Here is a 25,032-nt window from a genome sequence, read left to right on the forward strand (position 1 = left end):
TCACCACCACCGTCACCTTGTTTTCTCGTCTGCCTCCACCCCACCGCCCCGTTCTTCTCCTCTTCCTCCTCCTCCTCCTCCTCTGCCTCCAGAAAACCGACACTTGGAGCCCAGCTATACGACCTTTTGTCCGTTTCCTGGAGACTTTGTGGCCTGGTGCTGTCTGTGTTCGGGCTTTGGTTGGATGGGGGCACGGTGGGCTGTACAAGCCCCCGTTTCTCCTTTTTGTTGGCCTCGACCACAACCTGCTCAGTGGTTTTGAATATTCCAACAACAACAACAGCTTTCACCCTGGCCCCATTTTTCGGCAGACAGAGTGGTTCTCTGGCAAATTATTGGTTAACTAGTATATTGGTTAACTCAAACATTATGTATGTCATTGGAGGTTTTCCTCTTTCTAGACAGGAAATGTATGTTGCTCATGTTCTGTTAAAAGTGATGGCACTCCTGCAGGATGATAATCTCATGAAAAATGAAGGGGCTTCAGCAGTGGGATTGGACTGAGCAAAATGGGTTCAGGGAGGGTCTTGATTTTATTCCTGATCTCCTGTCACTTCCGCTGATCTCCAGCAGCACTGCAATTAGGAATTCAAAAGGGAATGCTGCAGTTATCATGCCATGGACCACAGATGGTGAAATCATCAGAGGTTCTTTCATCCTGTTGGAATTGTGCCAGTGTTGAGTGATTGGGGAGGAGATTGGGATGAGGTGCGAGGGAGAGGGGCAATGGGAGATGAGGGAATTTGAGCAGAGGATGAGGAAAGGAATGAGGGTGTGGCATGTAATGGGAGAAGTACCACATAGGTTGCTGTGGGTGAGGCTTTGGGATGGAGTGGGCAACAGGGGAGGTGCTGGGGTGGGAACGGGGTTAAACAGAGGTTAGTGGGCTCCCTGGATAATGTAGGAACTGTGATAGATGATGTGGGTTGAGCCAAAGGGAGGTGTGTGGATGGTACTATATAATAGCACAGACCCTTGCAATAAGTGATGGGAGACAAGATCACAATCAGTGAGGTATACTGGAGATGATGTGCAGTAGATGATAAGAGGAAGGTACAGTGGTGGTGTGAATCTGTCAAAGGGTTTGAGTGGAGGTGTTTGAGAGAATGGATATATGGGAGGGAGAAAAGGCAGCAAGTGTGAAGAGAGAGAGAAAATTGAATGAATGTCTTCGCCAGTGTGGCACTCCCTAACAACTCTGTGGATGTACCTGCCTCCTATAGACCACAGTGATTCAGGAAGGTGGCTCCCCATCACTTCCTTGAGGACAGTTGTCGAGCTGGGTGACAAATGCTGGCTGTGCTGGCATCTCATGTTATATGAAAGCTACCTCTGTGTCTTTTCAGATGTATACTTCTTGAAACGACAACAACTGAGGAGACTGAAAACCAGGAGATTGTATTGTACGATATTCAAACCTTAGCAGAATGACACTAGGACAATCTGTTTTTGTAATACTTGGCTGTTTGCACTTTTAATCCCTTTGGTGCAGTGTCCCTTCAGATCAGCTGAATTAATTGGTGCAGTAATGAGGGTTTTTGTAGCTGTGAATGCTGCTATATTAGCAACAGGTAATGCCGGGCAGTTGAATCCTGTTCAATCCTGTGACCGCACCCCTCTCTTCTCCGATTCATTATTCTGAAGAGATAGTTGGCACCTATTTCACTTTGAAGAAAGTACTGGAATTGCAGCTTTTGGAAACTGGATGTCAGCAGTGTGGTTTTTGTAACATGTTGGGCATCCTAACATGTTTTAATTCCTCTGGTTTATGTGCAGCCTTAGGTCCTGGAAACTTTTTTACTTGCTAGTGAAATGCTTTATCAACATTTTTCAATATTTATGGATCACCACAACATTGTGTGACATAAAGTAAGACCGGTTTTATAATGTTACATGGAACCATAATATTACTGAATAGCAGTGAAAAAGCTGTCTCACATGCAATAGCCCATCATGTCTACTGGCTTCTTGAAAGAATGACCCATTTCGTCCTATTAATTTGTGCTTTTTTTTCCCCCACAGACCTACAAATTGTTTTTCATCTGAAGTATTGATTCACTCTTTTCAAAGATGATGTGGCAGTGATGTGACTGTGGTCGACAAAGTTCAAAATCACAATGCCAGGTTAGAGTCCAACGGGCTTATTTGGAAGCACTAGCTTTCAGAGCTCTGCTCCTTTTCTCAGGTAGCTATTGGGACAGGATCAGAGAACACAGAATTTATAGTATAAATTTTACTATAAATTCTGTGTCCTATGTACCTGCCTCACTAGCTACCTGATGAAGGAGCAGCACTTTGAAAGCTTGTACTTCCAAATAAACTTGTTGGACTATAACCTGGCATTGTGATTTTGAACTTTCTTTTCAAAGTTAATATTGAAACAATTTCCATTACCTTTTCATGCAGTGGCTTCCAGATCACTACGCACTGCATACATCATTTCTGGTTCTTTAGATAATTATCTCAAATTTGTGTCCTTTCCTGCCAAGATAAACAATTGCTTCCCATGTACCAAAGCCAGTCATAATTTTAACACATTGGAATTAAACCCTTGACCTGAGGAGAACAGTCCCACAATTCTGATGTCTCACCCCTGATGCAATTCTAGGAAATTTGTTGTTTATCCTCTTGATTTAATAAAAGTATCAGCTGTCTCCTAACAATGCTTGAATATTCCTTTCTTGCTTTTGGATCCTTCAGGTCTGGTCTATATAGTAATAGTGAGTATATTTGCTGTGATTGCTTCTGTGAAGTGACAGCAACTTTTGGGAATCTGACCATGTGCAGTTAAACGTGAAAATGCAGAAGCTTTGGTCAGTGGTTCTACTCTTCTACATGAGTGCACTGTTGTAGATACTCACTCCCTGACACTGTAAGGAGAAATCACCGAAATCAGAAATCCTTGCTCCTCTATTTCATTTACCTAGTTTTAAAAATCCAGGAAAGGTACATCTTGTTGAATGAGATACGTGTAGATTTTTAATATCATGTTGGATTACAGGTACTGCAGAACAACCTCATTGACCATGAGAAAAGATTATTTTTAAAATATTTCTGAAAGACATATTTGCCTTATGAAGCCCATTTTTTTAATCTGTTAAATTTATTTTGGCTTCAGCTTCAACCTTAATTCTATTTGTACGTCCCAATCATTTATTTCACACGCTAATATTTTTTTTCTAATAAACATTTTACATTGATCTTTACTATCTGGTTTGCTGTCTGTTAGAATACCTAAATATGATTGGTTACCTCATCTGTCCTGATATATTAGTGTTGCTGGATATATGGGAAGCATCACTGGTTTGCATCAGATACAAATAGATATCAGGCCAAAGAAAGTGCACAACAGACATCACTAAATGATCAAGGTAGCTTCCTTCAAGACCAATGATGAGTGTTGTCACTTTGCTATCGACTGTGAATCAAAATGTTCCTACAGTTCAGAAATATACTGTTCAGCCCATTGAGTTTGCACTGACCTTATGAAGAACATCCCATCCAGGATCCCAAATTACTCTGCATTTACAATGGCTAATCCACCTAGCTTGCACATCTTTGGACTGTGGGAAGAAACTGGAGCACCCGGACAAAACTCATGCAGACACAGGGAAAACCTACAAACTCCGTGCAGTCAACCAAGATTGGGGTCAAACCTAGGTCCCTGGTGCTGTCAGGCAGCACTGTGCTACCCAGTATCTGGGATAGTATCTCTACTCCGATGCTTTCTAACAACTTTATCACCTTAGCCTTCAGAGATATGTGTGTGTGTGTGTACATCCAATGTCTTTCTATTTCTACAATCATTTTTAATATTACACTATTTTGTTCTGTAGTCAAACCATCGCTGACAAAAATGCTACTGGGAAAAATGGCTCAGAATGAAGCACCAGACAATGAGCTAAGGACCTGCCTTCAGGCAGAGGACACATGGAGTAAAATATCATAATACACGTTTTATTGACTATCCTCATTCTTGTAAATCCATCCCTGGACTTCTCTGCATTTGCTTTCATCCATCATGTGTTGCCATTTTCAATTTTTTAACATCCTTCTTAGTGTACAATGTATCCATGTCTTCACATCTGAGGACTTGAAATCTCATCCCCTGCATCCAAGTTCTAATCATGTAAATTATTTTAAAACAATGGTTTCAATCCAGACTCCTGGACGTTAGCATTTAATATGCCAGTCCTTCCACACTATTCTCTGCAGCCTGTCTCTTAGCCTATTTGGTATCCATGCTGTTACTGTCCAATTACTCCGGCTTTTTATATGATACAGTCCATGTGCTCAACATAAACTGTTTGCCCTCTTATTTACTGAAAAGCTTAACTACATTTGTCATACTTGATTTATCTTTAACAAGCTGGGCTGCACTTACTGAGTGTACCCCTTCTGCTTTTTTTTTTGAAAGAGGTGGAATATTTGGAATTCTCCAGTCCTCTGGTACTATATCCAAGTAGGACATTGACTACAGACTTTGCTGTCTTGCACCCTTGCCTTCCATACAAGACATTAAAATATTTTCTTTGCTCAGAAGCAGCTTCTGTGCCAGTGATGCTGGTGGTTGTAATTGAACCATGTGTTTTTTACACTTCAGAGTGGACTCTCATTGCACAGCATAATCCATGAGTTGAACAGTGGTGTATCTGCAACATGAGCTGGATGATTCTATGACATTGAGACGTACAGCACGGAAAAGACCTTCGGTTCAACTCGTCCAGGCCGACCACATATCCCAACCCAATCTAGTCCCACCTGCAGCACACAGCCCACATCCCTCCAAACCTTTACTATTCATACACCCATCCAGATGCCTTTTAAATGTTGCAATTGTACCAGCCTTCACCACTTCCTCTGTAGCTCATTCCATTCTGGAGTTCTATGCCCAATTCTGGTTGTCGGAAGGATTTTATTAAACTGGAGAGGGTTCAGAAGGGATTTACCAGAATGTTGCCAGTAATGGAGGGTTTGAGTTTGGAGAAGGCTGGATAGGCTGGGACTTTTATCACTGGAGTGTAGGAGGTTGAGGGGTGACCTTACAGAGGTTTGTAAAATCATGAGGGGTATAAATAAGGTGTATGGCAGGTGTCTTTTCCCTAGCGTTGGGGGATTTCAAGACTGGGGGCATATTTTTAAGGTGAGCAGAGAGAGGTTTGAACAAGACATGAGGAAATTTCTTTTACACGGAGAGTGGTGCATATGTGGAATGAACATCCAGAGGAAGTGCTGAACGTGGGTGTAATTACAGCGTTTAAAAGACCTTTAAATAAGTACATGAATAAGAAATGTTTGGAGGGATGGGGCAACATGCAGGCAGATGGGGCTAGTTTAGTTTGGGATTATGGCTGGCATGGATTAGTTGGACCGAAGGTCTGTGTCCATGCTGTATGACTGTGACTTTATCTGTTTTATACCTGTTAGTATAACTGTGAGCCTGCTAGAACACAGGCTGGACATTTCCTAGAACAGTGGATGTAAGGTGTTCACTAATTACATTAACAAACTGCTTATTCTCTGTGGTGTTTGAGGAAAAGAACATCAGTGTTTGTTATCTTTTCCAACTTCTGAAAAAATCTTATTGGTGAAAACTAGGTTTTTAAAAACCTATATCCATTTTGTGAAATAATGGTCAGAAAAATTCTCTAATCTGACAATACTTAATTGAGGAAGAGATATGGATCAGTCATTGCGCAGTCATTACAAGTGTGCAGTTTTTGTGCCGGTTATGGGGTGCATAAAGAAGATCATTGTAGGTTAAAAACTGAAAGAATTGCAGATGCTGTAAGCTCAGCAGGTCTGGCAGCACCTGTGAAGAGGAATCAGAGTTCTGAGGAAGGGTTGCCCGACCCGAAACATTAACTCTGATTTCTCTTCACAGATGCTGTTAGATCTGCTGAGCCTTTCCAGCAATTTCTGAGATCATTCTATGTTGGTTTGCAGGGCACATTCAACATGAATTGAAGGCTGTCAATGGTTCTGACAGGAACATACTTGAATTAAACCATATGCAGTATTGTTGTGGTTCTGTTCGCCGAGCTGGAAGTTTTTGGCGAACAGAACCACAACAACGAGCACCCGAGCTACAAATCTTCGCACAAACTTTGAACATATGCAGTATTTCTGAAATAATAGTTCTGAATAACTAGGTCTCTAGATAATGATGAGGTTTGGGTGTCATAATATGATAGGGTTGTTTGGAATGATGCAGACGTGACATGAAAATGGGTAAGGTTTTTAAAGTGTTGAAGTGATTGGGTACAAGTTGAATACGGTATTTAGAATTGATATGAAGAACATGACTAGGGGCTGCATCTGTAAATTTATGAAGAAACCATTAAGTAGATATCAGAACTTCTTATTCTCTGGAACAAATGATGCGGTTTGTATAATGTTGCTACCGTCCTTTTCAAACAGACCTGAAAGTTCCTGAAATTATGTCTCCCATTATAATGAGTGATTTTCAAGCTAGCCGTGATTGATTGGGAGATGAGAGGAATCTCGAACTGGCTGCTTTTTGTTACTAGTCTCTTTGATGTTTCTTAGCTGTTAATGATAGGAGATGAATCAGTAATGTGTGAAAAGGTGCTAATAGTTAGATATGATAGGGCAGATCTAATGCATCTTATCCCTAACCCATAAGAGCCCACGGTGTTGAAGATATTATATTGGCATGGGTAGAGAATTGGCTCGGGGTAGGATTCAATGAGTGGGTATCTGGGTTCTTTTTCAAGTTGGTGGTGAGTAAGGTTCCACAGGGATCAGTGCTGAGACCACAGCTTTTTCCAATGTGTGTTAATAACTTGGAGGAAAGAAGCGAATGTAGCCAGATTTGCAGATAACATTAAAATAGATGGAAAGGCAGGTTGTGACGGGTACAACAGAGATATTAGTACTAAATAAGTGGGCAAAAAGTTGACAAAATAGAGTATAATGTGGCAAAATGGAAAATTGGTCATTTTTTGGAACAGAAAGAACAGGTTATTATTTAAATGGAGAGAAAATTTAGAAAGTTGCAGTTCAAAGGGACTTGAGTGTACTGTGTGGAAATGTAAAGCCAGCACACAGGTATAGCAGGTAATCAGAAAAGTTGGCCCTTATATTAAGGAGGTTAGAGTATAAGAGTGGGATGTCTTAGTGTAAACTGTGCAAGGCGTTAGTGAGACCAGATCTGGAGTAAGGAACAGTTTTGGTCACTTTATTTAAGGAAAGATATTGTTTCAATTGAGGCAGTTCAGAGAATGTTCACTCAAATGCTCCCTGGAATGGAGGGATTGTCTTATGAGCAATGATTAAACAGTTAGGGTCACTACTCATTGCAGTTTAGAAGAATGAGAGGTGATTTCATTGAAACATATAGGATTCTTAAGAGACTTGACAGGATAAATGCTGAGAGGATTTTCCCCTTGTGGAAGAGGACCAGAGAGGTGGACTCAGAATAAAGGGGTGCTGATTTAAGACTGAGATGAGGAGGAATTTCTTCTGAGGGTTGAGAGTCTTTGGAACTCCTTGTCACAGAGAGCTGTGGGGCAGAATCCTTGTTTATATTTAAGACTGAGATCGATAAATTCTTCATCAGTGGGGGAATAGAGGGTTATAGGGAAAGCACAGGAAGGTGGACTTGAGAAATCTCAGAGCAGGCTCAAGGGGCTGAACAGTCTACTCTGTTCCTATTTTGTATAGTCTTATGTTACTCTATATGTATAATGTTGAATTATTCTTTCACAGTCTGTGGTTATTGCTAAGAAGAGCAGCATTTATTGCCATTCGTAATTACTTTTGCTAAGGTGGTAGGGAATTGCTGCCTTGGACTGCCACAGACTGCTTTGGTTTAGATTTTCCCACAAGGGCGTGTGATTTACAGTTTCAGGATTTTGGCCCAGTGATGATGAAGGTGAATAAAGATTTAGTGGCCAGGAAATTGGAAGGGAACATGCTGTTGACGTTTGCTGTTTGTGTACACCTGTTACCTATTCTTTGTGGGCGGCATGGTGGCACAGTGGTTAGCACTGCTGCCTCACAGCGTCAGAGATCTGGGTTCAATTCCCGCCTCAGGTGACTCTGTGTGGAGTTTGCACATTCTCCCTGTGTCTGTGTGGGTTTCCTCCGGGTGCTCCAGTTTCCTCCCACAATCCAAAAATGTGCAGGTTAGGTGAATTGGCCATGCTAAATTGCCCGTAGTGTTAGATGAAGAGGTAAATGTAGGGGAATGGGTCTGGGTGGGTTGCGCTGTGATGGGTCGGTGTGGACTTGTTGGGCCGAAGGGCCTGTTTCCACACTGTAAGTAATCTAATCTAATCTTAACTGGTTTGGAAGATGCTACAATACGAAGTATGGTTGAGTTGGTGCAGTGGATCTTAAAAATGGTATATACTGCAGGCATGTTGCATTGGTGGTGAATGGGGTATCAGGCTGCTTCGTCCTGGACTGTATTGGTTTTGAGTGGTATCAGATCTTCTTATCAAGTGGGTGAGAAGAATTCCATCTCATTCTGAACTTTTGCTGAGTTGCAAGGCAAGTTACTTGTTATAGAATATTCAGCCTTAGATCTGCTTTCATAGCCACAGTATTTATGTGATAGGTCCAGTAGAGTTTTTAGTCCGTTGTAAGCCCGCAGGATATTAATGGGAAATTCACTAATGACTCTGCCATTGAATGTGAAAGGGAGGTAGTGGGAATTTCTGCTGTTAGACACTGTGTGGCATGAGTTTTAACTTGTCACTGATCAACCCAAGCAGTGGTAGTGTCTACCTATGAGCTAGGGGCCCTAGGTTAAGTTCTGCCTGCTGATGAGGGTATGTATTAATATTGCTGAACAGGTTGTTTAGGGAATATCCATCCTGAGGCACTCTTGCCTGAGATCTGAGCCTGAGATAGACAAGCTGCGAGCTGGGCTGAGAGGTGGCAAATGGAGTTTAATGCAGAAAAGTGTGAGGTGATTCACTTTGGAAGGAGTAACAGGAATGCAGAGTACTGGGCGAATGGTAAGATTCTTGGTTGTGTAGACGAGCAGAGAGATCTCTGTATCCATGTCCATCAGTGCCTCAAAGTTGCCACCCACAGGGTTGTTAAGATGGCATATGGTGTGTTGGCTTTTATTAATAGAGGGATTGAGTTTCAGAACCATGAGGTCATGCTGCAGCTGTACAAAACTCTGGTGCAGCTGCACTTGGAGTATTGCTTACAGTTCTGGTCACCGCATTACAGGAAGGATGTGGCAGCTTTGGAAAGGGTTCAGAGGAGATTTACCAGGATGTTGCCTCATATGGAGGGAAGGTCTTACGAGGAAAGGTCTAGAGGCTGTCTTTGTTAGAGAGAAGAAGGTTGAGAGGTCACTTAATTGAGCTGTACAAGATAATCAGAGGGTTAGATCAGGTGGATAGGGAATGTCTTTTGGTGATGGCTAGCTTTAAATTGAGGGGTGATAGATATAGAACAGATGTCAGAGGTAGTTTCTTTACTCAGAGTAGGAGGGGCATGGAATGCACTGCTTCCAACAGTTGTAGACTTGCCAAATTTACAGACATTTAAATGGTTATTGGATAGGTATAGGGACAAAAATGGAATAGTGTAGGTTAGATGGGCTTCAGATTGGTTTTACAGGACGGCACAATATCTAGGGCTGAAGGGCCTGTTCTGAGCTGTAATGCCCTATGTTCTATGAGATGATTGGTCTCTGACAGTCACAGTAATCTTCCTTAGTGTTAGGTAGAGTTTCTCCCACTGGTTTCCATGGATTTTAATTTTACAGGGATCCCTAGTGCCACACTCTGTCAAATATTGCCTTGATGTCAAGGAATGTCGCTCCTCTCCTCTGTAACTTAGCACTTCGTCCATGTTTGAGTCAGGGCTGTAATGAGATCTGGAGCAGAGCTGTTCTGGTGTAATTTAAACTGAAGACCAGTGAGCAGATTATCCGGAGTGCTGTCAGCCATATCTTCAATCACTTTGCCAATGAGCAAGACTAGGTTGATAAGTGATCATTAGACAAATTGAATTTGCCTTGATTTTTGTGGACCGAAGTAGTTTTCCACCCGGCTGCTTTGGTACCAGTGTTTTAAGTGTACTGAAACTGCTTGGTTAGAGGTACACCTAGTACTGAGCCTATCTTCCACACAGCAGTCGAGGTGATATCATGGCTTGTTGCTTTTTATTTATTCAGCATGCCAAGCCATTTTGTAATGTCATTGACTGAACTGAATTGAGTAATGACTACCTGGGGAGAAAGCCAAAATGGATCATTCGCTCGACATCTCTGTCCAAAGATGTTTGCAACTGTCTGCTTTGTGCAGAGCTGCTAGAACAAGCATTTATCGGATTAAATGTACAATTTCAGATTATCTGTATGGAATAGCGAATTTTTGGATATATTGAGAGAGGAAGGAATGTTTGTCAAACTGGTAGGAGATCCCCCTTGGCTCTGTTCTCTGTTCTCCGTTCACCTGAGTAGGCAGATGAGGCTTTGATTTGTTATTCCATTTGAAAGGTGTCTGCCACTACAGTGTTCCCTAAGTATTTGCTGAAATATCAGCATATGTATTACATTCAACTCTATAAAGCAGGACTTGAATCTGCAACCTACTTACTCAGATACAAAAAACACTTGCTCTACTCTGATCCTAGTCACAAAGCAAACATTCCAACAGTGACTAGACTTGGATAACTGGCTCGGATTGGCTTTGGGGACATGTTAAGATTGCAAAAGACTCTATATCAGCACATTTTCATTTCTTTTTCAAATAGACCTTGTTTCAACTTTCAGCAACCTGAGGGCAGATGAGGGTGGTCAGGAATGAGTTGAGTGCAGTAAGGGAGTTGGAAGATGTTTTGCTCGCTGATGGCAGTGGCTAAAAGAAAATTCCTCAGCCAACTCCATGTTCTCACTGCCTCGCTTCTGCTCATTGACTCTACCTCTCACGGTTTCCCTCCCTCTTGACTTGCTACTTCCCAAAGTAAAATTGGCAACAAGAAGGAAGTGGTGAGCAAGACACAAGAAAGACAAGTGATCTGAACATCTATTGGGATCCAACTCACCATCAGCAAAACAGAGGCTGTCTCCAGCAGATCATCTGATAACCAGCAGACACTCGCTGTCGAGGACAATAGGTGTTCTTGTTCTATCAATGATGTGGGGGTGCTGGGGTGGACAAAGTTAAAAGTCACATGACACCAGGTTGTAGTCCAACAGGTTTATTTGAAATTACAAGCTTTCAGAGCATTGCACCTTTGTCAGGTCGCTGCTATCAAATATCATTGCATCTTAGTTTTATCTCCAAAGCAGCAATGCCCACAGTGGATTGGTAGCTGATCAGTTGCTCATCCTGAAGCCCTATTGCAAGTTGTGGTTCTCGGTTTGTGCTGTGTCATTGCAATGCCTTTCTTTCTAGGGATCTTGTATAAATGGGTTGTTTACTGTCTACTTTAATGTGCTTTGAACTGAAGAGTAATTTGCAAATTTGCTTTTTGTGACAGGTGGAGATGACCGTCGTGTTTTGTTGTGGCATGTTGATAAAGCTATTCATTCAAAAGCCAAACCTGTCCAACTGAAAGGCGAACATCTATCCAACATATTCTGTTTAGCATTTGACAGCACAAATACCCATCTCTTTTCTGGAGGTAAGAAATCTTGCATCTTAAAAACGTGTTACATTACTTCAACTTGGATTTCTTTGAACACTCAGTGATGTGTAGCTTTTGTTAATATAATTTACATGCTCTTTTAAATCGATGTCCACCAATTCAATCTTTCGGCAAGCAGCTGTGCTTAAATCTGGTTTGAAATGATTGAAACGGGTTGCACGATATGGATTTGTTTTTTCTTTTTGGTATGTGCACACGGGTGAATTAAATGATTGTCTCAATGCTTCTTAAACTTTGGAATGGAGCTTTCTTAACAAAACATTCAGCTGACCTGTGTTAATCAGAGCAGTAATGACAAACTGCACTTTAGATTAAAATTTGAGTGGACTGTACTAATAATTAAACCTATTTCTTAATTCTGTTGCCTGGATGAAGGAAGTCTTTCGCAGAACAATCACTTAATCAACCAATGTACTTTTGAGGTTGTAGACAGACTCCCAAGTGCTCAATACCAGTACATTCTAACCATGAACACTATAGATGCAGCTTTATTGACAAATCAGTGTTATATAAATCTCAGTTTGAATTTGTACAATGTTCTCATCAGGAATATTATTGCATCTGATTCTGGTCAACAAAATATCAAAATTATTTAAAATAAATTCTGTATCTGAAATGACTGCTTAGAGGCCTGCACCTTATCACCGAGTCACCCTTTATGTATGTGTGCACAGTACACTGGCTGTGGCCAGTCAGCTCAGAGTCAGCCCCTGAAGTGAGGAGATTCTGAATCCCCTGTTTATATCGCTGAGCCAGGGCTCCCTGATTAGGCCAGGTTAACAACCCCAAACAAGGATCTCATAGTCAAGAAGATCCACCTGGTTCCACTCACTACACTATCTCAATCCCAATGCTGCTCCTACGGTGATGTTATATTTTCAAACCTTTATAGTGCCAGCATAGTACCTGTCAAACTCCAGGAACCTACTTAGGTTTTTGCTAGTCCTAAAACTAAGTAGATTCCATTAGCTCTCATCAGAACTCATTAATGTCAAGTACCAAACCCAAATGGTAGAACTAGCATGACAATTTGCTGTGTGTTCCAATTCATAAAATGTAAGAGATAAAAATTAATTGGCTTAATGTGTAGGCTACTGCTACTTAATGCTGTTGTAACATTCAATCTTCAAAGTGCCAGCAAAGACCACCAAATGCTGTTTAATATAAACAGAACTTGCCTGACTCATTACCATAAATCAGTGGACCTGATGCTATTCCATACATGACACGAGCACTCCTCTGTTATTTAGAAATGGTGAATTATCTGATTCGTCATGTGTAAGGCCATGGGAAACCAGACTTTTCAGAAACATTCTCATTAAAAGTTAAATTTTTTATCTTTATTCCTTGAATTTTATTCATTTTACGTTTTTGTTTCATAAGGCAAAGAACTGTTTCATTTGAAAGAAATCTGTAAATAATGCTGCATTTGAGAATGCCCATGCATGTTTGTAAAACCATGGCCTGTAAATCACTATTGAATAGGATCTTGGTTGTAGTTCTTCATTACTCCGACAATTGTGGAGAGCATAACTGGGTTTGAAGTGCTTGTTCTTTGTAATTTGGTCTCTTTCTATGTGCTGCATCATTTTAACAGACAATCTGCGTAGCTCTTTGTTTACTTCTACCAGGATTTTCCCACATTTCTTTTCCTATGATATTGATGGTTTCACAAGTAAGAACCAGGCAGGTACTTTGATATTGAACCTGCCAGTTCTCCTTCATAAAGGGCTGCAAAAAAGTGTGCAATTGCTGTGTGTGTGTGTGTGTGTGTGTGTGTGTGTGTGTGTGTGTGTGTCTCCGTCCACCGTGCTGCTACAGAGACGTGATGTTGACACAGCTGCTGAATATTGTTAACCTGTACTGTCAGGCTTCTGCACTATGCAGTGCAATTCCATGGAAAAACATGGACAGCCAAGTTCATACAGTTACATGAAAAATAAATTAAAATATTGTAAGAGATGTCTCACAGTAAATTTAATTACTGAGGCTGTCTTATTACAGGATCAGATTTCAGCTTGAATTGCTCAACCACTGGTGGACAACCCTTCTACCAAAAATTACTTAAATTATATCGTCATAATTTGGTAATGGCTTAGCGCCGTCAGTTATTACATCATTACAGCAAGATAATATCACACAAAGCAATCCATTGTGATGTCCACTGTTTTATGGAATGCTTCATCTTATAATTTGAGGTGCCTGCATAAATGAGGCAGAAAAAGCATCAAATGTTTCAACCACTGTTCTTGGTGCAATTACTTACTTTAACCACCTGCTCCATTGACCACTTTTTTTGGACACATGTTAAATTTAAAGCAAAGATTGATTTTAAAAAGGTCAGCTGGATTTGTTTGTTATACCAGTGTTCTGATTTTTAATCTTTTGAAGTGTCCATAGTGTGCATCCCACTGTTTTGGAAAACAGGTTTTGTAACTGGAATGTAATCTTGAAACAGACAATTAAGAGTTAAATTCATTCAAGCCATACGTGAACTATGAGAGAAACTACCATGTTTTGATTGATGGCAGATTAATTCACGGGAAGCGGCCCTGTAGACTTCTGTCTCCTCGTTGTCAACCCAGTACACAATCTATCACTCCTTATACTTTTTTGAAATTGAAATCAACTAAACAAAATGAATAAACTAAACTCAAAGTTACAGCACCCGAAAGGACTGCAACAAAAAAAAAGCCCTACCCAAAGAAAGCTTACAAAATTAAAATTAAAATTGTGGTTTTGCCAGCTGATGAAGGCCTCCAGCCCCTGCATTGCCCAGAGGCCTTATAATGCTTCAAGACAAACCAATGGACACAGTGCCCCTCTCCCAGCCTCTTTACACTATTCTGAAATTGACAATGAAACTAACGTAACTCTTGTGAACAAATTAACCTGAATTAACAAGCCCGGCAAAGAAGCATTACAATAAAAGACAAAGCCTCAACTGAAAGTTGAAAAGTTAAACTTAAGATTTGGTTTTGCAGAGCAAGTGCCCACCAGTCAGGAAGGCTTTGAGCATAGCAGTACCATCCCTCTTCATACCATTTTTAAATAACTAACTAAATTAGTGAATCAATAAAACAAGACAAACAGGTGGCTTCCCATAAGGAGAACTCTAATTCAGATCAAACTATACATCAAACTTGTAAATTAAAATTAAAATTTGCATTTGAGACTGGTTAAGAAAGGTCAGAAGCATACCAGTGCTCCCCCATCCCTCTTTATGAATGTCTCTAGATATGTTCTAATGAACCTGTTCAGCGATGTTATTGCACACTGTTGAAGCAGATCAAATTTGAATCGTTTTTTTGGCCTCGAGGGAGGGACACTATCACTGCATCACAAAAGCATTATAAATCCTTGAAAACAATTTCCAGCACCCATGGCTTTAATAAGATAATGCATCAATCATTGACATTTCATGTGTCCATATAAGTGATAAATAATATCTTTTCAATAAAGCCTAACTACATCTCCTTTAGGTGGGCTGTGAATCATGCAATGGAATTCTGCTACAACTTTTAAACACATTTTAACATCATATTTATCTGAGTAGAAACAGTTTTGACAATGGGGAGTTTGGGTATGTGTTCCATGCACAAATTTCCACTCAGTCTTATTTCCTTTCATGACGTGGAGGTGCCTGTGTTGGACTGGGGTGGACAAACTTAAAAGTCATACAACACCAGATTATTTGAAAGTACTAGCTTTCGGAATGCTGCTCCTTCATCAGGTAGCTGTGGAGCAGGGCCATAAGACACAGAATTTATAGCAAAAGATCACAGTGTCATGCATGCAACTGATAGGATATATTGAACAACTTTCCTTTCACACACTCCATAATTTGACACCTGTGTCCCGTCAATTACTTCAAACCCAGAGTCTTAATTTCTGAAAGGAAACCACCAGACTTAATTGATAGTATTAGATACTTGCTTCCATTGGAAAAACAAGTAACATCTTCAGCTCATAGCTCACAATATATTGCATTTAGTGATTGCTTTACCTTTCATTAGGTTAGGGCAGCCTTTATTAATGGCCATCCTCATTATCTTCTTCCCAATTTTTTTATATTTCTGTGTCAGATTGATGACCATCCATACATTGGTTATTGGAGCTCTCTGCCTAAAGAGATTTTTTTGAACTGTCCGTCCTTTTGTGTCACAAGAAATGCACTTTATGTTGGCTGATTTACAGATTACTACTTAAATCGTCTGGCATCCCTGCCTTTAGAGTGATAGGTGCAAAGTTTGCATAGGTAGCGAAAGCACTTCTGCTTTTACTTTGTCAGTTTGGCCATCTTAGCTAATAGTGGACGTAATCTGTATCTATATATCTTAGGGCGTCTCTGTTTTTCCAAGGAGTTGAGAAAGCTAGAGTAAAAGTAAAATACTGCGGATGCTGATAATCTGAAAGAAATCAAAATGCTGGAGAATGTCAGCAGGTCTGGCAGGGTCCATGGAGAAAGAAACATCATTAACTTGGTCATATTTCCTGTTTTTAGTTGAGAAAAGTAAAACTGGTGACAATTTCAAATTTTACCGTCACCCCCAAAGATTTGTATTCCATGTTGAGAGTATTATTAGAGATTTGAAACATTTCCATTTTATTGGTAGATAACTACAGGAAGAAATCAGTCTTTAATTTGCTATGTTTATTTTAATCAATTTTACATAATAAATGTAGTTTATAATAGAGTCCAACCTGAGATTTATAATTGGTCTGAATGATATTTGCGGTTCAGAGCCTTTTATTGTGGGTCACAAAATGGGTACCCAAGAAGAATCAAAATTGTAACCACAAAATTCAGGAGCAAAAATATATTATTATATATGTCATTTTTGTCTTTGGTTGTTATTATAGGCATGCAAATTTGCATTTATTTACAGACCAGTATTGATGCATTTGGGACATTTGGCCAAATTGCATTTGCAATTGCAGTCACAGTTTATCTTTCTACTAAACGGTTTTGCATAAACAACATTTTTCAGTAAAATTGTTTGATATAATAAGAATTAATTTTTAGCATAAAAAGCATTTAAAACATTGTCGTACCTGGTGCAGTTCTATTAATGCAGCTGAAAATTTAATTATCACAAAAGTATACAGCTTAATACAGACCTAGTCTTGCATCCCGGAGAGGATTGAGTAGATGACTTTTTTTAGTTGAATTGGTGCACGCTAATCCATTTTTAAGTACGGTCAAGAAGGAGAGTCACATCTGGAGTGAGTCACAGCTAAAGTGTGTATATAGTTTGGGGAATTTGGAGGCAGTGGGAATTCAGTGCAGAGGGGAAGAGATTATTTTTGCTTGCTTTCTTTAGTTCATTGTTTGTAAGGTCTTTTTACAGGAGACTTTGAACCCCAAGATCAGGGGGAAAGAGTGACATTACAGGAAAACCCAAAGTTCATTAGTTGGTAGTAGCTATTAATTTAACTATCTGTTACATTCGCTTTCAGATTGAAGGTACATAGGGCAAATACTTACAAACTGAAAGACCAGTAAGATTTATAAAATCAAATTAAGAACTAAATAAATTAAGTAAAGATGCAGGCAATGTGTTGTACCTGCATGTTGTGGCAGCTGGTGGATCCCATTGTGTTCATAGTGACCACATCTATAGCAAACATTGGTTGCCTCGAGGTACTCTGGCTCAGTTGATGAGCTGGAGTCTGACCTCCGAACACTGCAACACATCAGGGAGGGGGAGAGGCAGTCACACCCCTTAAATTAACTACCTCGAATTCAGTCGGTGATCAGGGATAGGAGTGTGTGACTCTGAGGCATGTAGAGGGATCCAGGAGGTAGTTCTGAAGGAAAGTCAGCCATTGAACTTGTCTAACAGGTGTGAATTCTTGCTCCCTTTGTGGATGAGAGCAGAGACTATAGGGAAGATGAGCAAACTGACCATAGCACCATGATACAGGGAGCAGAAAAGAAATACAGTTGTAATTTGAGATAGTATAGTCAGGAGAATACACACATTTATGCGGCCAGGATTGAGAGTCCCAAAGGCTGTGTTGCATGCCCGGGTCCAGGATATTTCATCTAGGCTGCAGAGGGACTTGGAATCGGAGGGGAATGTTCCAGTTCTCATGGTTCATGTAAGTACCAGTGATACAGGTAGAAAGAGGAAAATGGGTCTGCTGAAGGAATATCAGCAGCTAGGGGTTGAATTAGAAAAGCAGAGCCAGGAAGGAGGTAATTTCTGCATTGCAATCTGAGCCAAGAGCTAATTGACACAGAGTAAACTGGATTAAAGAGATTGGTGTCAGAGGATCTGGTTCGAATTCATAGGACAATGGCACCAGTACTGGGGAAGGAGGGAGCTGTTCTGATGGGACAGGTTCCACCTGAATCGAGGTAGTACCAGAGACCTGGCGAATGGCATAACTGGGGCTGTAGATAGGGCTTTAAATTAAATAGTGGGTTCAGTTACATGGAAAATTATGGAGCAAGTTAAAGTGGGAGAGGGCTCAGCAAAGGTTATTAGTTTCAAGAGCAAATAATAGGATAGGGAGAATGGAAAGGGTCAGGAATCTAACTTGGGCACAGCAGGTAAGAGGACATCTATAAGGAGGGTGGCAGTGAATGCAAGAGGTTGCTGTATTTAAATGCACGCAGTATACAAAACCAGGCAAATGAGATTGTGGTACAGATTGAAATTGGCGGATATGATGATGTGGATATCACAGATGTGGCTTTGAAGCGATCAGGATTGGGAACTAAATATCCAAGTATATGTGTCCTATTGAAAGGATATCTGGATCAGTGGTGCTGAAAGAGCACAGCAATTCAGGCAGCATCTGAGGACAGGCAAAATCGACGTTTCGGGCAAAAGCCCTTTATCAGGAATAAATGATGAAGGGCTTTTGCCCGAAACGTCGATTTTGCCTGTCCTCGGATGCTGCCTGAATTGCTGTGCTCTTCCAGCACCACTGATCCAGAATCTGGTTTCCAGCATCTGCAGTCATTGTTTTTACCCTATTGAAAGGATAGGCAAGTGAGCAGAGGGGGTGGGGTTGCTTTGTCAGCAAGAAATTAAGTTAAATCAGTAGCAAGATGTGATATAGTGTAGGAAGGCATAGAATCTGTGTGGGTAGATCTGAAGAACTGCAAAGGGAAAAAGATTCTGGTAGGAGTTATATACAGGCCTCCCAGCAGTATTCACGCGGTGGGACAGAAAATAAATCAGGAGATAGAAAATATGTTAGAAAGGTACTGTTGCAGTTGTCATGCAAGACTTAAATGTGCAGGTGGACTGGGAAAATCACGTTGGTAGCAGATCCCAAGAAAAGTAATTCATGGAATGTATGAAGTTTTTTTTGAAGCAGCTTGTGGTAGAGCCCACCAAGGAACACGCAATTCTGGATTTGGTGATGTCATGAGCAGATTTGATTAGGGAGCTCAAGGTGTCGTCCGCTTTCCTCTCTCAGATGAAGCAAAGTGCTCTAAGACACAGTGGTTTTACCTCCTTCACCTTTCTCATGGGCCCTGGAGGGAGAGAGAACAATCACCCATATACACAGAGACATGAGTTCTCGGTTTTGTCTGGAATAGCCATTTCTTAATGAGTTATATAGTCATTTTATGGGTAGGAGCATCCAGATAAAGCAACATACATATTGATTGGGTGACCGTTACAATCAGCAAGTACCAATAGTAAAGATTAAGCCATCTGCTGTTACACAATGAATGTTCTTAACCTTAACTGGCTTCACATAATGAATACTTTTCACCTTGTTCATCGACTTTACGATTGAATGCTTCAAACATTGTTAAATGGCTCTACGTAATGAATGCTTTTTATGAAACCTTGTTAACCCATTACCGTTGCCTCCAACACCCCATTGTTAATTGCAAGTTCTTATCTGATCGGAGTCATGCTCAGCTGAACCTCTTGTTTAACAAAACTTAAAACTTAACGCTTTCCCACACACATTCTCAAAGGTAAAGGAACCCTAGGAGGCCATGACTATAATATAGAATATATAATATAATATAAAGTACAGACCCTTTGGTCGAACTCGTCCATGCTGACCAGATATCCTAACCCAATCTGACCCATTTGCCAGCACTTGGCCCATATCCGTGGGCGGCATGGTGGCACAGTGGTTAGCACTGCTGCCTCACAGCGCCAGAGACCCAGGTTCAATTCCCGCCTCAGGTGACACTCTGTGTCACATTCTTTGCACATTCTCCCTGTGTCTGCGTGGGTTTCCTCCGGGTGCTCCGGTTTCCTCCCACAACCCAAAAATGTGCAGGTTAGGTGAATTGGCCATGCTAAATTGCCTGTAGTGTTAGGTGAAGGGGTAAATATAGGGGAATGGGTCTGGGTGGGTTGCGCTTCAGAGGGTCGGTGTGGACTTGTTGGACCGAAGGGCCTGTTTCTACACTAAGTAATCTAAGAATCCCTTCCTATTCATAAACCCATCCAGATGCCTTTAAAATGCTGAAATTGTACCTTCACCACTTCCTCTGGCAGCTCATTCCTTACACTCACCACCCTCTGCGTGAAAAAGTTGCCCCTTAGGTCCCTTTTAAATCTTTCCCCTCTCACCTTAAACCTGTGCCCTCTAGTTCTGGACTCCCCCACCCCAGGGAAAAAAAACTTGTCTATTCATCCTATCCATGCCCCTCGTGATTTTACAAACTTCTATATGGTCAGCCTCCGACGCTCCAGGGAAAACAGCCCCAGCCTATTCAACCTCTTCCTTGTAGCTCAAATCCTCCAACCCTGGCAACATCCTTGTAGATCTTTTGTTAACCCTTTGAAGTTTCACAATATCCTTTCTTCCTATAGAAAGGAGACTAGAATTGCACGCAGTATTCAAAAGTGGCCGAACCAACGTCCTGTACAGATGCAACGTGACCTCCCAACTCCTGTACTCAATGCTCTGACCAATTAAGGAAAGCATACTGAACACCTTCACTATCCTATCTATCTGCGACTCTACTTTTAAGGAGCTATAAATCCGCACTCCAAGGTGTCTCTGTTCAGTAACACTACCCAGGACCTTACCATTAAGTGTATAAGTCCTGCTATGATAGAACTCACCGTGCAGTTCGAGAGGGAGAAGCTAGAATCAGATGTAGCAATATTAGAATTGAGCTGAAAATGTGTTGCTGGAAAAGCACAGCAGGTCAGGCAGCATCCAAGGAGCAGGAGAATTGATGTTTCGGGCATGAGCCCTTCTTCAGGAATGAGGAAAGTGTGTCCAGCAGGCTAAGATAAAAGGCAGGGAGGAGGGACTTGGGGGAGGGACGTTGGAAATGTGATAGGTGGAAGGAGGTCAAGGTGAGGGTGATAGGCCGGAGTGGGGGGGGGGGCGGAGAGGTCAGGAAGAAGATTGCAGGTCCCTTGTGGGAGAGTCTAGGACCAGAACGCATCATCTCAGAATAAGGGATTGCCCATCTGGCACAGAGATCAGGAAGATTTTTTTCTCTCAGAGTGTTGTGAATCTGAAGAATTATTTATCACAGTGGACTGTAGTGGCTGGGTCATTAAGGATATTGAAGATGGAGATATATAGATTTTTAATCAAGAGTCATGGGGATAAGACAGGAAAGTGGACTTGAGGGTTATTAAATCTGCCATGATCTCATTGTATGGCAAAGCAGACTTCTGCTCCTGAGTTTTATGGTCTTAAATTTCAGAAGGGAATTTGATTTGAAAGGGAAAAATCAGCAGGACTATTCGGAAAGTACGACATAGATATAATGGGTGAATGGCCTCATACTGTACAGTAAGATTCTATGGTTATTCCATTGAATATTCGACTATCCATATTCAACTAACATCACCTGAAAATAAAATAATTTGTAATTGTATCATTATTGTCTATAGAATATTGTTAGTGCTAGAAGCTTGATGTGTTTGCCCATTGCTGCATTCCAAAAATTTATGTATTCTCGAGAGTTTTCAGATGTTTTCACATAAGGTGCCATTGAAATAGTATTTTTTTACTTTATTGAAGTGTTATCTCCATTTTAAAATTTTCAATTTCCCAATTTCTATAAATTACTCCAGCCCACAACTCTCTTGGAATTCTGTGTCCCTCCAATTCTGGCCTTTATGCTTTTCACATAGCTATAAAAACTTCTGCAGCCACCATGTCCACTCCAAACACGATTTTCTCTCTGTGTGTTTAAATGTACAGGTATCCAAAACTCTCTGGACTTCAATCCAAGTGACCATTTTACATGTGTCCATCTCATGCAGTGACACTTGGGAATTCCAATTTTGCCTAGAATATACCAGTTCAGACATACTCATTTACCTACAGAGATTCAGGGCCAGGATCCCTTGCTAATTTTCCCTTCCCTCGCCCTAGGGCACTACAAAATGCTAATTACAACAATCAAGTAAAATTAATGACCAAACCAGTGATCCAATCTGAATATCTTTAACACTGTAAATAATAAATCTCTTGAGTGTTAATTTTAAATATATATATAAATTAGCAAGGGGTTGGTTGCTTCACTTGTCCAGCATGTGATGCAGAATAATGTCAACAGTGTGGATTCAGTACATAATCAAGCTGTTTCAAGGAAGCCTCCCTCGTCATCTTATTCCACCCCTGTGCAATGGTTCCCTCAAGCTACATAAAACCAATTGTCTCTCTCTCTAGTGGAGAGAGATGCCAATGGTCCTTTATGGATGAAGGCTAATGAAATAAATAATAATTTCAAGTTTGTTTGGACATTTTTACTTTAATGTCTGGTGAACAATCCTCTCCTTTCCCCCACAATCAGTTACTGCATTGCTAAATCACAATAAATTTAACTGCGAGAGTCAGGCAATCTCTGGGAGGCCCTTAGCTATCAGAGGTGCTGTGCTTGTAGCAGGCTGCTGCTATCACCACATGACTTTTCACAGTACTTACTAGCGGCTTAAAGGATGCAAATCGTGGCCTGTTTTGTGATTTAAATGTCTGTTTGTTTTTCTTCAGCAGAGTTTAGTGCAATTATTAACACAAACAGAACTTCCTCTGGTTTCACCACAGAAACATGCTTTTGCCAGCTTATTCCTCCAATCCTCTTTCTCTCCTGAAGTCAATAAATCTTACTTGGAAATAGTCCTGGAGCTTTGAAGTTCTCCAGACAGGATAATTTCAGGTGTTAAAGTAGTCAGAGGACACGTGACAGCAACAATGTGTGATCACATAGCAACTTTAGAGAAAAATGCCCCAAGGTATTTCAGATTATCCAAAAAAATTTGAAACCGAGCCACATGAAAATCTATTAGGACAGGTGACCAAACTCTTGGCCAAAAAGCAGGTTCAGGAATCTCTTAAAGGAGGAGAGAATGATATAAACCTGCAAAGGTTTAGGAAGCAGATTTCATAACTTACCATTTTGACCATTATGGTTAAGCAATTGAATTTGGGACTGACTGGCACTCTAAAATTAATCCACATTTTTCACCTTCAAAGGGGATTTTGGAACCTATGACCTAGACCACTGTGGTATAGCAACCAAAACAACTAAAGAACTGCAGATGATGGAAATCAAAAAGAAAAACAGAAATTGCTGGAAAAAACTCAGCAGGTTTGGTAGCAGCTGTGGAGAGAAAGCATTGTACAATCATATATGGTTTGGCCGTGGAAGTTTGGGATGCTAGTAGATACAAGAAACTAGAACCGGTGCAACTTCAAGTCCTCATGTGCAGTTGAACAATGTAGTAAAGCATTAATGTGTGTGGATGCACAATGGTGTCACATGCAAACCTCAACTCTGATCCTCTGTGCCTCTGCAAGGAAGAAGCCAGAGGCTTATCAGCACAAGAGACTATGATAAGGAAAGTCACACAATGGTGCTCACCTTCCACTCTACCAACCTTCGCATAAACCAAATCATCCGCCGACATTTCCGCCACCTCCAAACAGACCCCACCACCAGGGATATATTTCCCTCCCCACCCCTCTCCGCCTTCCGCAAAGACCATTCCCTCCGTGACTACCTGGTCAGGTCCACGCCCCCCTACGACCCACCCTCCCATCCTGGCACTTTCCCCTGCCACCGCAGGAACTGTAAAACCTGTGCCCACACTCCTCCCTCACCTCTATCCAAGGCCCTAAAGGAGCCTTCCACATCTATCAAAGTTTTACCTGCACATCCACTAATATCATTTATTGTATCCGTTGCTCCCGATGCGGTCTCCTCTACACTGGGGAGACTGGGCGCCTCCTAGCAGAGCGCTTTAGGGAACATCTCTGAGACACCCGCACCATCCTAGTTTCAAACTTCCAGCTCGCACTGTCCACTTGACCTGTCCGGACTTGTCCGACCTGCCTAGCAGTGCAGGGTTGTGGGACTATGAGGTTGGAGGCGGTGGATGGGAGATCCCCTGAGGTGATGAGGTTATGGATGGTCTGGGAGATGATGGTTTGGTGGTGGGAGGTGGGGTCATGGTCAAGGGGGCAGTAGGAGGAGGTGTCCGCGAGCTGGCGTTTAGCCTCAACGGTGTAAAGGTCGGTGCGCCAAACTACTACCACGCCTCCCTTGTCTGCCGGTTTGATAGTGAGGTTTGGTTGGAACGGAGGGAGTGGAGGGCTGCACGTTCCAAGGGTGAGAGGTTGCAGTGGTTGAGAGGGGTGGAGCGGTTTTAGCGGTTAATGTCGCGGCGGCAGTTGGCTATGAAGAGATCGAGGGCAGGTAAGAGGCCAGCACGGGGTGTCCAGGTGGATGGAGTGTGTTGGAGGCGGGAGAAGGAGTCGTCAGAGAGTGGGCGAGAATCCTGGTTGAAGAAGTAGGCGCGGAGGTGAAGGCGGCGGTAGAATTGTTCGATGTCACGCCGCGTGTTGAACCCATTAGACCGCAATTTACCCCCAGACGTGATCGACAATGCCCTCCACCGCATCTCCTCCACTTCCCGCTCCTCCGCCCTCGAACCCTGCCCCTCCAATCGCCACCAGGACAGAACCCCACTGGTCCTCACCTACCACCCCACCAACCTCCAAATACATCGTATCATCCGTCGTCATTTCCGCCACCTCCAAACGGACCCCTCCACCAAGGATATATTTCCCTCCCCTCCCCTATCAGCGTTCCGAAAAGACCACTCCCTCCGTGACTCCCTCGTCAGGTCCACACCCCCCACCAACCGAACCTCCACTCCCAGCATCTTCCCCAGCAACCGCAAGAAATGCAAAATTTGCGCCCACTCCCTCCCCCCTTACTTCCCTCCAAGGCCCCAAGGGATCCTTTCATATCCGCCACAAATTCACCTGCACCTCCACACACATCATTTATTGCATCCGCTGCACCCGATGTGGCCTCCTCTATATTGGGGAGACAGGCCGCCTACTTGCGGAACGTTTCAGAGAACACCTCTGGGACACCCAGGCCAACCAACCCAACCACCCCGTGGCCCAACACTTCAACTC

At 41.9% G+C, this 25,032-nt stretch overlaps 1 protein-coding gene across 1 annotated transcript in view; it reads left to right on the forward strand.

Moving 5' to 3' along the window:
* The window catches only part of dcaf5 (ddb1 and cul4 associated factor 5), a 100,825-nt gene that overhangs the window by 2,339 nt on the left and 73,454 nt on the right, over positions 1-25,032 (forward strand). The window contains exon 2 of the mRNA XM_043698096.1: positions 11,476-11,619. Coding sequence (XP_043554031.1) covers positions 11,476-11,619 — 144 coding nt within the window. The remainder of the gene's footprint in view (positions 1-11,475; positions 11,620-25,032) is intronic.

This window comes from Chiloscyllium plagiosum, chromosome 10 (assembly GCF_004010195.1).
Source record: "Chiloscyllium plagiosum isolate BGI_BamShark_2017 chromosome 10, ASM401019v2, whole genome shotgun sequence".
NCBI classification, from domain to species: domain Eukaryota; kingdom Metazoa; phylum Chordata; class Chondrichthyes; order Orectolobiformes; family Hemiscylliidae; genus Chiloscyllium; species Chiloscyllium plagiosum.